Source organism: Egretta garzetta, unplaced genomic scaffold, assembly GCF_000687185.1.
Source record: "Egretta garzetta isolate BGI_Z169 unplaced genomic scaffold, ASM68718v1 scaffold70, whole genome shotgun sequence".
Classification (NCBI taxonomy): Eukaryota; Metazoa; Chordata; class Aves; order Pelecaniformes; family Ardeidae; genus Egretta; species Egretta garzetta.
Window position 1 is genome coordinate 3,012,834 of NW_009258539.1, and position 14,924 is coordinate 3,027,757.

Consider the following 14,924-nt stretch of genomic DNA (forward strand, 5'->3'; position numbering starts at 1 on the left):
TATGAGCCAGCAGTGTGCCCAGGTGGCCAAGGCAGCCAACAGCATCCTGGCTTGTATCAGGAATAGTGTGGCCAGCAGGAGCAGGGAAGTGATCGTGCCCCTGTTCTCAGCACTGGTGAGGCCACATTTAGCATTGAGGTTTCAGTTGAACATGAGGAAGAACTTCTTTACTCTGAGGATGACAGAGCACTGGAACAGGCTGCCCAGAGGGGTTGTGGATTCTCCTTTGGAGATATTCAAAACCAGCCTGGATGATGTCCTGTGCAACCTGCTCCGGGTGAACCTGCTTTAGCAGGGGGGTTGGACTGGATGATCTCTGGAGAGCCCTTCTAACCCCTGCCATTCTGTGATTCTGTGATTGTGGCACTGGAGTGTGTCCAGAGAAGGGCAATGAAGCTGGTGAGGGGTCTGGAGCACAAGTCTCCTGAGGAGCAGCTGAGGGAACTGGAATTGTTTAGTCTGAAGAGGAGGCTGAGGGGAGACCTTATCACTCTCTACAACTTCCTGAAAGAAGGCTGTAGAAATGTGGGTGTTGGTCTCTTCTCTCAAGTAAGAAGTGATGGGATGAGAAGAGAGGGCCTCAAGTTGCGTCAGGGGAGGTTTGACTTAGATATTAGGAAAAATTTCTTTACTGAAGGAATGGTGAAGCATTGGAACAGGCTGCCCAGAGAGGTGGTGGAGTCACCATCCCTGGAAGTATTCAAAAAACATGTAGGCATGGCACTTCGGGACATGGTTTCGTAGGCATGGTGGTGTTGGGTTGATGGTTGACTTGATGATCTTGGAGGTCTCTTCCAACCTTAGTGGTTCTATGATTCTAATGCAATTTTCCTTCTAAAATGTGAAACCTTTGAATTTTCCCCTCTCATTCCATCTACCCTTTCTGCTTATCTTTGCTCAGACACTTATAGAAGCTCTGTGAGTTACTAGCTGTGCAACCAGAATGTAACTGATAATATAATTTCTCCAAGTATAGGTGTGTATTACATGTGTGGTATGAAGGTTCCCATTGCACCTGATGGAGTGCAGCATGTTTTATTCTAGTGTAAAGTGCAAGCTGATATTCTGATTTGTACGACAAAAAGAGCAGTTATGAGAAGCAGACTGTCTGGCTTGTTGAGCATAAATGTAGTGCCAGATAGCACAGTTCAGTACTCTAGTACTACTAAATATTATTTGTAAAGAATGTCATCTAATGTGCTATTCACAAAATAATGGAAAATAACAGTTATCCACAATGCAATTTTATCAGAAATTAATTATAGAGTTTAAATATTGGTATTAAAGCCTAGTGAATTGTGATGTTCTGAGAAACATTAGCAGAACCTTCATTGTTTTTAGTGAAAACAGTTTCATTTTTCTAACTATAGAACATTAATTGCCCCAGGGAGATTTTCAGTAATAGAGACAGTGCAGAGGCAACTGGCTTAGGCAGTGAAAGACTGATGATGGTTTTTATACATTAGAAGTCTGCAGTCTTCCTTTTTCTTTACACATCAGTAGACCTGACATGATGATGATCTAATGTTTCTGTGATCTGTGGAATTACGAAATTTTCTTTGAAAAAATAAATTTTGTACTGTGATCTTTATGGAAGTAAAACCACACTTGTCCTTTAAAAGCTGCCTCGAATTTGTTAATCATCTTAACATGTAATGTTAATTTTCTAATTCAGTTCCTGCTAGTGACCTGTAAATAATGTTTGCTTGTTTTTAATCACAATAAAATAGTTTATGTATTCAAGCTGTCTTTAGACATGTTGTGCATGTTGTGATTTGCTCTCTGTAGGAATATTTACTGTAATTCATATTTCCTTGTTTCCAGAGGAAGAGAAATCAGTCTTATAAGCAAAGTCATGGATGCACAAGTTCAGCTTAGTATTAATGGCCCTTACATATCCTGGGAAATAAATTCCATAATGGCCCATATATTTAGTTGAACTTTCATGTTCTCAAGACATAGTTTACCTGGAAAGGAAGCAAGTAGTATTTTAATATAGTAACTTGGATATTATATATACCATAGCAATGCAGATATGTTAGCCCGGTGTACAGTAAAAGCTATTTAATTTGTTTTTTTCCAACTGTAAGAATGAATTTGCCATCCCACAAGGCTAATCAGTCTGGTGAGACAGTTATCCTAGTATGAATACATTACCTACCAAGAACTGAACTCTGGTAGTTCTGAACTTGCTCTTCCACAAATTTATCTTTATTTTTTTTTCCTGTTTATTTTACTTGTATCAGTTTATTAATGAGATGTCCAAAACTGAAGATTATTTCAAGACCATTTACAGTCCTAAGTTATGGAGACTACCAGATCTCTTACTCTTGTTGTGATGATCTACACTTTATTTTAATGTGTTTTTACATGAAGAGCCTATTTTTGCTCTAGGATCTCTCATAGCAGTGCAAGAACACACTTGGGAAAGTACAAGCTAATTAGGAATGGCAGTAATATTACTTCAGATATAACAATAGTAACGTTCCATCTGAACTAGTTAAATACAAATATTTTAGTCTGAAATAGAAAGTAGTCTTAATTTATTCCTAGTTTACTCTTAAAACCAATTTTTTCCTGAGAAACATTAATCCAAAGAGTAAAAATGACCCCGTCAGCAGGTAACTCAAATTCACAGTTTTTGAATCCATCACTGAGAACAGCACTCAAACCTGTGGGTAATACAAAACCCAAGCTACTACCATTTTGAAACCTCTTAGCTGATGTTTTAGCTTTAAAGCAAGTTACTGGAACCCCTTCCTTTATTGAATCTTGTGCTGTCACACTAATTATTGGTGTTATTGGAGGCCAGAGAGGGGCAGAATGGGGAAATCAACAGAAAATAGCAAGTCAGGAGGCAGAATGAAATGTTTGATTGATCTTGATCTTTAAAAATCATGCTTTGCACTATGTGTCGCTTCTTAAGAGAATTAAAAGTGGCAACAATGAAAATAGGGCATTCTAATTAAAGTGTACAAACCAGAAACATCAACTTTTATTGATTTACTTAATGCTTTAAAGAAGATTAGAGAAGTTATCTGTATCTTGTTTTCAAGTAACATTCCATAGGTAGTTTCTGTCCTAGATAGATGTGAAATTATGTTTAGAATTGCATAGTTCAGGAATTAAAACAGAAATGAATTGTGAATTGTCATAGCTGGACCATTTCTGAAACTGTCATTTGCATTTCTGAAGCTTTGTCAAACCCAAGACCATTGTTCCTTAGAAATGTTTCTTTCTGTGAATTTTGACTGATACTGTAGCACAAACAGTCCTTTGTTTTGGATAATTATAGAGCAAGTAAAACTACCCACCATCTGATAATTTGTGATGAAGGGATGAAATCTTGGACCTCCTAGAACTTGGTGTTTTCTTACTGAATTGAATGGCAATAAGTTTTTCTTCCCAGGATTTAAATGCATAGCTGTGGCTTAAATCTGCAGCTCTTATTCATATAAGCATTCATAGCTATATTAAGAATATTCATGGGAGTAATGTTTATTTGACAGCAGGTAATTTTCCCCAATATGAGCCAATGATCAGAGCTACAGAGTATGCAAACTCTTGTTACAGTTGGTTTAGCGACCATTTGTAATAGTTCAGTTGTTTCAAGTTGAATGTTACTCCTCTTCTGTAAACACTACTATACAATATTTCTACTAAGACTTTATGGGAGCAACCAAACTGATATAAATAACTGATACTACTGAAATCTTCAGTGTAAACCAGGTCCCCCAGAGTTTACCTGTATAAGAATTGTCCCTAAGTATTAGTGGTTTGTAAAGCTTTATTTTGGTTGACACGGATAATTTAATTTCATGTTTTCAACGGGCCAAATGTATTTCAAAGTTTCAGGAAAGAAATGCACCTTTTTTTTGACTTCAAACTTCAAAGTTTGAAGGGCCATGATCAAATAAAAGATTAAAGCTACAGTGGTAATTAGGAATTGGATAAGGGAGATAAATTGTTTCCTCTCTGGAATCCAGTGTTATCTGCATTATCAAACTTGATATCTGTGGCAGTGTATACGATTGCTTTTGGTAAGGGTGTGTGCACAGTCACATTGAAATAGCTGTCTCATATTGCTTATTATTAAAACTTACCTTATTTCCAAAGTAAGGTTATGTGCACAATAGCTTAGCCATGTCTTTTTCCATGCAAAGATTTCCAAACTAGGATTGCCACTTTTTAGAATGTGCATTGCAAAATGTTTTCAAACTGCTTTCTCTGACTTTATTATGTAACTGAACTAAATACTCAAAGGCAAGTATGCAGTTATTTTTCTTTCAGGCAAAATACATTGGACATAAGTATTATTGCATATATTTAAGTCAGTGTTAGAATGAAGTAATAATTCTGTGAAAACTACTTTTTAGCTGAAAAAGTAGATGGATATAAAAAATAATAAATAACAGATATTTTCAACTTTGGTAAACTCCTCTAGTAGGGGAAATTTACAGTATTCAGCTTGTTTGTGTCACAGACATAAAAATGGAAAAGGATTCCTTCAGAATAATTAGCATTCTAGGCAAAGCTTTCACAATAGCCTCATCTCTGCCATTGCAGTATCTCAGGTTAAGAAAGATGGCAATGTAGTTGTTTTACTGATATATTAAAATGGGTCTGTAGGCTTTTCTTATGCACCTATCTTTTAATATTTGGAAAGGGCCCTTCAATTCTTTAAGTATTTCCCTATAGATTGCAAATTTCATTTTAAATCTCTAAACTGGTCTCCAAAACCTGAAACTTCATTTTTGAGGTGAAATTATTTTGAAGCTGTTTCTCTTCTCACAAGAAGCAAGAAGTTTGATATTTTCAGGAGAGCTTTTCTTTGCCTTCCTGAACATCTTCACTCGTTGATCTGTTCCTTAAAGCTATTTTAACTTTGTTCTGTAACTCCAAATGACCGTCTTCCCCTGGCTGTTTGATGCATTCCCATGTATCATATCTCCCTGTCAGCAGTTCATCATTCAGTGTTACTACCATTTAATGCGACATATTATTCAGATATAGTCTATCTATTAGGCTCAGATTCTTGGAGTTAACTGCTGGATATATTTCCTACAGGGCATTTCCTGCAAGTGTCAGTCCTTTTAGCAAGACACCTTTGGCTGCTTGAACAGCTCCAAAATCTGTTTATAAAATTGGACTTCAAACCAATTTTTCCTATGTCGTTTTTCATTTCTCCACAACATTGACAGTAATCAGTGAAAACAATCAAAATAAATCCTCTGTCTCTATGAAGTAATCTGTTTGCTGTCATGAAGAAAGCAATTCTTGTCTGCTACTGTTGCAGTACTGCTGGTGCTGAACCCATTTCTCTTGAGCTTTCTCTTACCTGTTTCATATCACCATGGGCTTTCTTGGCCGTTTGACTTTTTTTATCCAGAAATCAGTTTATTTTGTAATCTTGAGAGTTATTTAACTGAAAACATTTTAAACTTTGGGTTTTCTTGACGGTGTATTATTTTATGTTAATTCTATTTAAGAAGAACATATCTATACTTTTCTTCGTCACAAGGAAGATACTGAGAAAAGCTTGAAGCAAAGAAGCAAAGGGGAAAAAAAGGCCCATGTGCTCCCATTTAAGAAGGCATTTTTTAAAACCTCTGTGTATGAAGCTGTTTTATTAGGGAAATAGTTCAATTGATTTTGACTTCTAAATGAGTTCCCCTGAATGATTTTTTAATTTTTATTTATTTTTTTTTTAGATGAGGAGCAGTCCAGTTTTCATCTCAATGCATGTGTCCTATCCAAGTCCACCAGTAAGGAATCAGTTTTCCATCTTCTGCTTAAACAACCACAAGGTATGTAATTTCTTGTGTTCTACTTTGAATTTTTTACAAGGTGTGATCTTTTATGGCCCCTGAAATCCAGAGTATGTATAAAATATGGTGTGTTGATGAGTGCAACTCATTAGTTGATGTGTTGAATCTGCCTCCTTGTGGAAACAAGAATTAGCCCCATGTCAATGAAGTTTGTTTTACTGAAAATAAATAATTAAGTATTAATCAGAGGTGCATCATGTACAGTTCCTCTGAAGGGTATATTGTTCAGGTTTTGAGTTATTTTTTCTGAACCCCTGCAATGATTTTCTTGGACTTTTGCTATTTGATTTCTTTTATAAATAATTAATTTTAGATTACATTGCTGGTCATATCTGATTAGTGATAGGAAAGGAGCAAATTGTCTTTATTGTTGTAACTTTACAATTTAAATTACAAATTAAATTTTCAAATTTTACAATTTAAATTAAAAAATATTTATAACTCGTATATGATAGCAATTGATTTATTCAGTTTGGCTAGTGTTAAGATAAAGTTTGGATTTCCACAGAATTAATGTATTTTAATCATTACAGGTTATTCATTGTTGAAGTATGAGGCAGATTTCTATGTTCACACATAATATTTAAATATTTTTACTAATAATTATTTCTGTAGATTACTTCTCAGATATGCTTTCAGATTTCAAAAGACACAGATACATTACTCATACATTAAATTATTTACTAAAGAAAATAATTTTCCTTGCTAGTATCCCCCACAAATGTATGTGTGAGCATCCATTTCAGGTTAATATAGATATTGGAATAAGCCGATATCTTCTTTCCTTGAAGAAATGGTACCTATCTCAAAGACGTGAGTTAGAAAAATGAAATGACAGTGATTTGTTTTCAATTTCATTGAAAAATTCATCATATAATCACCATATTTTCCTGAAGATGTACTTGGCACACATTTATTTTGTAAAGGATGTTGCAGACCTTGCTGTTCCCATCAAGGAACCGTTTTTGTTTTCTCTCCTTGAAGCTTATTATGCCTCAACAATATTTCTGGGTGATACAGACAGAAGGATTTAGAAGAAAAAGAAGATATAAGAATTGATCTGGGTGTCATATCATTTTCTATATGTACATTTTACACAGACATATATAAAAGTTTTAACTGGTGTCATGAGATTATGTTTATTTTTTTCACAGAAGCAGTGAGGAACTGTCCAAAACAACCTAATTCATGTACATAGTAAAACTGACAGAGCAATCACTTGACAGAAATATTACGAGCAGCAAAGCAGTCTTTATAAATTGTACTTTCCCTTGTTGGGAGGCCATAAGACTGGTGAATGCATGCTTTTTTTTGCATCTGGTCTTGCTCACAAGTCATGGGCAGTGGTATCATACTGAGAATCATTTTAATGAAAAGATTCTGTACTTCTTTTTTCTTACACTTAACAATAGGTGAAGTATGGATTAGATGTAGGTGTTACTGCTTTATCACTGTTCCCTATAATGAAGAAAGAATAACTCGAAAACATGTTGTAACCAAATATTCTTCTTAGAAGACTTGCTGGAATATGATAGCTACATTATTTTATGGGCAATATTTATGCTTGTGGAAAAAACGTGCTTGCTGCTAATTAATCACTTGCTTTTTCGTTGCTGACTCAAAAAACTGAAGGGAGAAATTCAGGAATAGTGAGATAGGCTGAGAATCTTGGAATCATTTTTTTTTCCATCATACTTTTACAAAAAAGCCAAAATTGTAGCCATGCTGTGAAATTGTAACTCATGGTATACTGTCCTTTTTTCCTGCCTTGGCTTCACAGTAGCAATGTAAGTCTTCCGGACTGCTTGGTACTTTCCTAGTAACACAGACTGCATTACTTCACCCGGTCCCAGTACTGAAGCTATGATATCATTTTGTATTCAAACTCCAGTTATTGCATTTTATGGCTTAGCTGATGTTCCAGGTGGTCAATAAGCCTGTCTTTTGTGAATGACTCGGTGTCGCATCAAACAAGAACAATAAACAGGGCAGTTAGCTGAACGTAGGTTTTTTTAGATATATGGCTCCACATTTCAGCACAAGTTTTATATTTAGAAACTATATTCACCTGCTCCATGTTCATCTCTTTTCCCTTTTTGCCGAGATCTCTGTGATTAGCTGTTTAATTTTGCCTTCTAACTTTGCTTTAGTGTAAAATACATGTGTTTATTTAATCTCCCAAGTACTTAGGAAGGAAAGGTAAAATATATTTTATAAATGTATACACTGTTTGGGAGACATTTTCCAAAAAAGCTGCCTGCGGTGTTAAACCACTTTGATGGAAATCGAATTTGAGATATTAAAATTCTGTGTGCACACTTTGGAAGCATGTTACTATTATAATTTCATATTTTATTCAACAATATTTGAGAAAGAATTTTAGCATACTTTTTGTGTCATGTTCAGTCCACTATGATTATGGATAATTTGGCTTTTAAACTAATTTCACCTAAGAAACAGCATAAATTTTGTTCAGGTCCTCAGGCCATTTCCCTAAAATGTTAGATTACAAGACTTCATTCTTTAATTCTGTACTTATTTGCATCTGCTTTTTTCTTTCAGTAATTCTGCATGTACAATCTGTTTTTGCTTGTGATTGCTTTCAAAGACTGAAAAGCAATGAAACTAACATACTTGATTTTCTTGGTTGTCTTAGTTCCTAGGAAATCTCTGTCTCTTTTGTAATGCTTTCATTATCACAGAATGACTTGGAGAGCTAGAAAAAAAGAAGTGGGAGAAATAGTTCTCCATTCTAGCAGAGTATTTTAAAAATATGTTGGAAAATGTTAAGCTCTCTTTCCTCTTCCATGTTTTAACTGCATTCCGTGACCATGGTTTGGTCAACAAGCAGAAATAATTTTACACTTTTAACTTACATCAGAGATTGTGTCAGGAGGTGGTCAATATTCATGTAATGTATTCTGTAGGAAAGGTACATACACAATACCATCCTATTTTATCTTCATAAACAGTTATTAATAATGATATTAACTGGAGAAGAAGAATGGACACGCACACACTGAGACCTCACTGCAAACCAAAATAATTAGGAGAGTGACTTAAAAAAAAATTGTTTTCCTTCTTTTCAGGGTTTTAGATTCAGCATTCAGCATTTCCTCTTATTTTGGTACACATTTTCACAAGGAAACTGAAGGAATTAGAATTCCATTGAAATGCTCGAGGATTCAGATGACAGATTTCCTTTGAACTTCCTTAGCCTAAGTATTTTCCTCTTTTATCTATTCAAGTCTTCCTTCTTTGTGATGAACCTTTGCTACTTCTCTTTAGCTTTCATTTTCTTTTATTAATGTTAATGCTTTCCCTGAATTTTCACATTTGAAACTATCTAGTTTCACTTTTCTGAGCAAAACTGTTCAACAGATGAACTATTCACACAAGTAGTTCATAAGCTGTGGTACATTAATTACTTGTGCTACACAAGATTCATTCAGCAAGTGTACAGCCTTGCATCAAGTCAAAAGCTGCCTCTGTCAGTGGGAGTGACTTCTAATGCCCATGGTGCAGATGCTAGCATACAGAAAAACAAAGTTCATAATTCTTGATTTAGATTTTCTTGAACATCTTCTAGACAGTGTAAATAACTTGTAGTCTGGAGTTATTTGTGAGGAAGATTTTAAACTTGAATGTAGAGAGATGACTTTTTTATTGTGTAGTGGCCACAATAAATAATACTGAATTTGAGCACCTAATTTGGGAAAGCAATTTGAAAATTATGTAAAACTAGGTAGAGCAGTTTGAATTGAACCTGGCTATTCTGATAGATAGAGTTGAGGTTGCTGGTTTGAGTTTTCTCTTCCCCTGCTGGCCCTTTTACTGACCAAATAGCTCTACAGCATGCTGTGTCATGGGCACATTAACTGTTTCAAGGCTGGGTACCATTTATGCAGAAGGCTTTGCAGGTAGGTGTCAGACATCTGTCTGACACTTCACGTCTAGGACCATGGGACTGGTAGGTTGGTTTTGTCATAGATGCAGAAGGAATGAAGTCAGGAAGGAATTAAGGCAAGGGGTGGGCAGGCAGTCTTCTGAAGTCAGCCGTCAGTGGCTCCCACTGGTACTGTTCCTCAAGCTGCAGGTACATTCAGCTCACAGGACTGCAACTCATCTTTTTTTGTCTACTCTACTGTCTCTATTTTTTCGAGAAAGGGCACTGGCTGATATATCAGGTTTTGCCTTTTAGTGTCCCCTTTTTTTACCCTGCTGCTTCTTCTGTTCCTGCTCCTGAGATGCTGATAGGGCTGGCTTCCTGGGAGGGCTCCAGGATTAACTCCTGGAGCAATTCAATGCACAAAGGCAGGTTTAACTCCAGTTCTGCTATGTTACTATGAATATAGGACAGTGGCTGGCTGATTGGAGACTGCATCTAGATTGAGAGTTACTGATTATTGGGTACCTAGTAGAAAAATTTATGGGCCACATGTCCTCAGCACCAGTCTGTCAGAGAAAAGTTTACTGACAGGCTGTATCCCACTGTAGACTGGCTGATTGTCCCTGACTGATGGAGTTCCTATAGAGCTGGTGGTCTGTCAACCAGGATCTTCATGAGAGTATTGTGATACCATCTTCACCAGAATTGTCCTTTGAGTGAGAGACCTAGCTGTCCTCCACCTTGGAGGATTAAGATTCCTTCCTCAATGGATCACTTATGGGGTGAGCATCTTTTGCTGTGCAAAAAGAGACTTTGCAAGCGTGATTTATGCAATTTTAGAATACACAGCTTTGTTTTATTGGCTAATATATGCAGTAGATAACTAGGACTGACATGCTGCTGGGCTAGGTACTAATATGATCAGTATTCACAGTGAGACATGAGATGTATCTTTGCTGCCTAGGTCATCATCAGTCATTTGGGGATGTGTCAGCCTTCACTGTTTCTTGGAATAGGTTCATCCATGATGTTGCTGAGTTGCCACCTTCTGATTCTATGCTTTCTTTTCATAGGGTTTTTATATGTTTTCATTTCAGTAGTTTCTTACTGAGTCCTTGAGATGCTGCTACCATTTTGTCCATGTTTTTACCTTTCATATTTTGCAAGGCTTAGGTGTTTTCTGACACCTTACCAATTTTCTCGGTAAAATCAACCCAAACTTGTGGTGCCGTGTGCACATAATTAGGCTTTGCATCATAGAGAGGTGAACTGCTACTCTGAAGATTACATATGCTTTTGAAGAAATTCTTGTTTATGCTCACCATAAAATAGCACCCTTCTTGAACACAGTGTATGCAAGACAGAATTATTTTCCTTCTTGGCCATATTTGGACATCTTTGGCCTAACTGTATGACTGTTGCCTTGTTTAAATCTTCAGCTAGCATTTTTCCTTGTTCAATTATGTCTGAACTGCCATCCTGGTACTTGGATGCTTGTACAGATGCAGAATTGCCTTGTGAAATTTCCAGCAGAAGGGAAGGCATGGGACCCCTTCCTACTCTGTGTACATGGCAGTTTCCTGATTGCTGAATCACTCTGGCTTACTTCTCTCAACCAGCTGAAACCATTATAAAAGAGTGGTGTTCTCATGTTATAGCTGACAGAGAAGCATGCGTTTTTAAAGAGGATGTCAGTACTGGGACATGACGTAGCAATGCAAGTGATGCAGTCTAAGCCATATTTCTCTCCAGAGAGATATGCTGACAAAGTCAAAACATTTTAGTGGAGAGCTCTCTAAAGCCACAGCACATCTGAGACTTCCCTCACATGGAGGAAATGTGAAAATCAGTAGTGACATCTTTGTGTCATTTTTTAAGGCACTCCTGCAAACTGACCATGTGACTGAATAGTTGGGGAATCTGTGCTCAAAAATATTCTTACAGGAAAGCCTAGTTACAGGCAGTGAGAATTATAATGTTAATGAGTGATATGCTTTTCAGCGCTGAAACAGGTGTGCTTGGTATATTGGAACATCAAAACATGAAATATTCTAACACAATGAACAATAAAACTTGAAGATTTTTCTTTGTACTTTTCTGGAATGTCTTCAGGCCATATTTCATATATATTTATAGGGCCTGTTATATGCACTCTTTTTACCTTTGAGTTTTACTTTCTTTACAAATTGTACAATGTGGGCATATCTTTATGTGTTTTTGCAAATCTAGGCAACAGTTTTAGTGAAATAGCTTGAAGTTAATAAAGCAAAAGGCAGAAGAGAGTCTCTCTTACTGTTCTTTTAAAAACAATCCCTCGAATTGAAGGAGTAGAACAGTATGTTCCCTTGGCTATATAAGGAAATGATTTATCTACTTCAGCATGCTCTCCTAACATTGCAAAAGTAGAGAGAGGAAAAAAGATATTCAGGGTCCAAATAAAAGAAGGAAAAACGTAAGAAACCCACTTTTGCATAGTCTTATGCAAATCCACATAAGACTTCCCATGTGGATTTATCATGGAAAACAGATTTTCAAGCTATAATTGCCTCACAGATTTAAGCTAGCCATGCAGTAGGTTTCATCAGAATCTCATGATTTGTTACTGAACATCCAGAGTATAGCACTTGAGAGCATTTAAAATATACAAATCAGCCTCAGGGGAGGCTGCTATTTCACATTATCTTAGCCTATTTCTCTGTTTAAAAATATCTGCTGTGTCTTAGAACTTGATAAGAAATTATCTCCTTCAATTTCAATAGAGATAGAAAATGAAAAGATTATTAATTCTGACTTAGAATAGCATATTGCTGCTAATCTGTTAGATAACAACTGTGGATGGACAAGATGGAGCCAGAATGTGTCCTTGAATGAGACAGAACTACTTACTTCTTCCCCTCCCCTTTTCCTGGTTCTTGCTTACAGTCTTCACCTGTTTAGGTAATAAACCCAGTGAAAACTCCAGGGACACAGATTTGTTTAATCCTGTAAATTAATCAGTAAAACTATGTCTAGCTCTAGATTGGCTATAAAAAATTATCTGCACTAATCTTTTGTTTCCAGCCGCACAGTGGGAAAATTGCCAGTAGTAACAAACAGTTGTTTCCTGAGGAGCAGAACTAAAAAAGCTTGATTTTCTAGACTTCTGTCCTATATCTCTTTTTTCTGTCCTCCTCTGCTCTTGGAATAATCATGATATGTCTCTGTCTCCTGTGAATTAATCTGTGCAAGACCCTTCCGTGTCCGTGCTCCACCCCAAATATACACTAAAGACTAAGTTCCCCCCCTTCCCTAAACTAGCTAGTAATTTCCTGAGAACTACAACTGCTGAGTCTGCTGTAGTGTTTCTTCACTGAAGTTTCTAAGGTGACTTTCCTTGTCTATCCAGCTGTTGAGTTTGACAAAACATTGAAGGAGCGTTGGAGATCTATGTCTAACTTTGCTGAAAGTGGACAGAAGAGTAAAAAAGAAACACACACACACCCCTCACCCTACTGCTATATTAATAGTGAAAGTATGGAAAAATGGAACAATTACATAGATCTTTTTCCTAAAGAAAAGGCTAAGACAATTAAAGAGTTCTTGAAAACATTACTGTAACATAATGTATTTTTAAATTAGGAGGTATGTGTAAGAAAGAAATTGGACATTTTGTGTAAGAACTTTTGGAGATGGAAGATCATGATAAAATTTTATGTTTTTCATAAGATGGTCTGGTGGGTTGAGGGGAAGAAGAGCTAGTTGGTTTGAACTTTAATGTTCCTTTTTTTTGTTTTTTAAATTATTATATTCTGTCCAGGATAGAAGAGACAATTTAAACTTATTTTATTAAATAGCTGTCTGGGGCACAGATTTTATTTTCAAGAATAAATGCTAGAAGGCAGTATTGAAACTGAGCTTTCAACCCTGAAGTTTTATGCCTTAAGATTGCTTGATAATTGCAGTGTCTACTTAATGTTCATTTTTTTTCCTAAACTGAGTTTTTCTAGAGCTTTTTTGTAAAATGTTTTCATTGATTTTTTTTTCTTTTGTTCAATGAAGAATGGGTCACAAATATAAGACAAAAGCTAAGGGAAAGTCAAATTCCCTATACAGTATGCATTCAGTAGCTAAACAATTTTTACCGACAGCGGTAACACAATACTTCTCAATATAGTGGCTTACGCTTTAAAGTCAGTGAACCCTTAAGATTTTTCTTAATCAGAATTTGAATTAACTGGCCTTCAGGAGCATTGTGTTCTTCAGCTTCATTTTAGAAGTTTTATTTCCCAAGTTATAAGCTTTTTATGTACCTATTTCAGTATGATGATACCTGCTCTGACCCTTTTTTTCTCATCTGAATTAACATCAAATGTCAAGTCCAGACTCCAATGCCAGTGTGAGGAGTGACTGGGCACGGGTATTTAGAAAACAACTGTAAGACTTTTTTGCAAACCCTTGGTGCTCTGTGTGATTGCTATATTGAGGGACTGTGAACAGCAGGGATGTGCCCGGAGTCTCTTTCAAGATTTTGTGTGTTGCACAGATCCTGGTATGTTACAGAGGAGTGTCTCTTTTTTATCTTTTATTTGTGTAAAGCCCATCACACACTCGAACTTATACAAACAAATAATTCCATAATTATCCTGCCAAACAATTAAACTGGTTTCTACTGTTTCTACACATTTTCCAGAGCTCTTTTGTCTACTTTCTCTACCCCTAATTCTATTTGACAACTCTTCGGTAGACACATATTTCTGTTGCTTTCTTACACTGCAACCTCAGTTGGAACTGCATAAAATCTCAATCTGAACTGCAGTCAGCAAGGAATAGAAAGGTAGTTATTTTTTTCTTTTTCAGTTTAGTCACTAAGTCCTCGGGACTAATTGTTTGAATTGGTTAGGAAAGCTGTCAGAGCATGTAGATAAGATATTTATTTTCTACTTCTCGGTGGAGTCAGTGATGGCTGGTCTTTAGTTTAGCAGTGTACATGATAGCTAGATCCAAAATTGTTACCAGTAGCAGAAAAAAATCTTGCTGAATACGAACATTTAACATTTAAGAGGGTCTATGATGTAGTGAAAGGTTTAGTATGCCTAAAACCAACGTGAAACTTGGACTCTGAGAGGTAAGAATCCAGAAGACTTTGGGACCACAAAGGATTCTCTATCCCCTTCTGCTGAAGATGAATTCAAGCCAGAGGCTTTTCCTGCCTGCCCCACCGCCAGGCT

The 14,924-nt window shown here is 36.3% G+C and overlaps 1 protein-coding gene across 1 annotated transcript in view; it reads left to right on the forward strand.

Annotated features, from left to right (window-relative positions):
- Positions 1 to 14,924, forward strand: part of CFAP47 (cilia and flagella associated protein 47) — a 401,308-nt gene that overhangs the window by 328,182 nt on the left and 58,202 nt on the right. Inside the window, exon 58 of the mRNA XM_035901932.1 lies at positions 5,712 to 5,807. Coding sequence (XP_035757825.1) covers positions 5,712 to 5,807 — 96 coding nt within the window. The remainder of the gene's footprint in view (positions 1 to 5,711; positions 5,808 to 14,924) is intronic.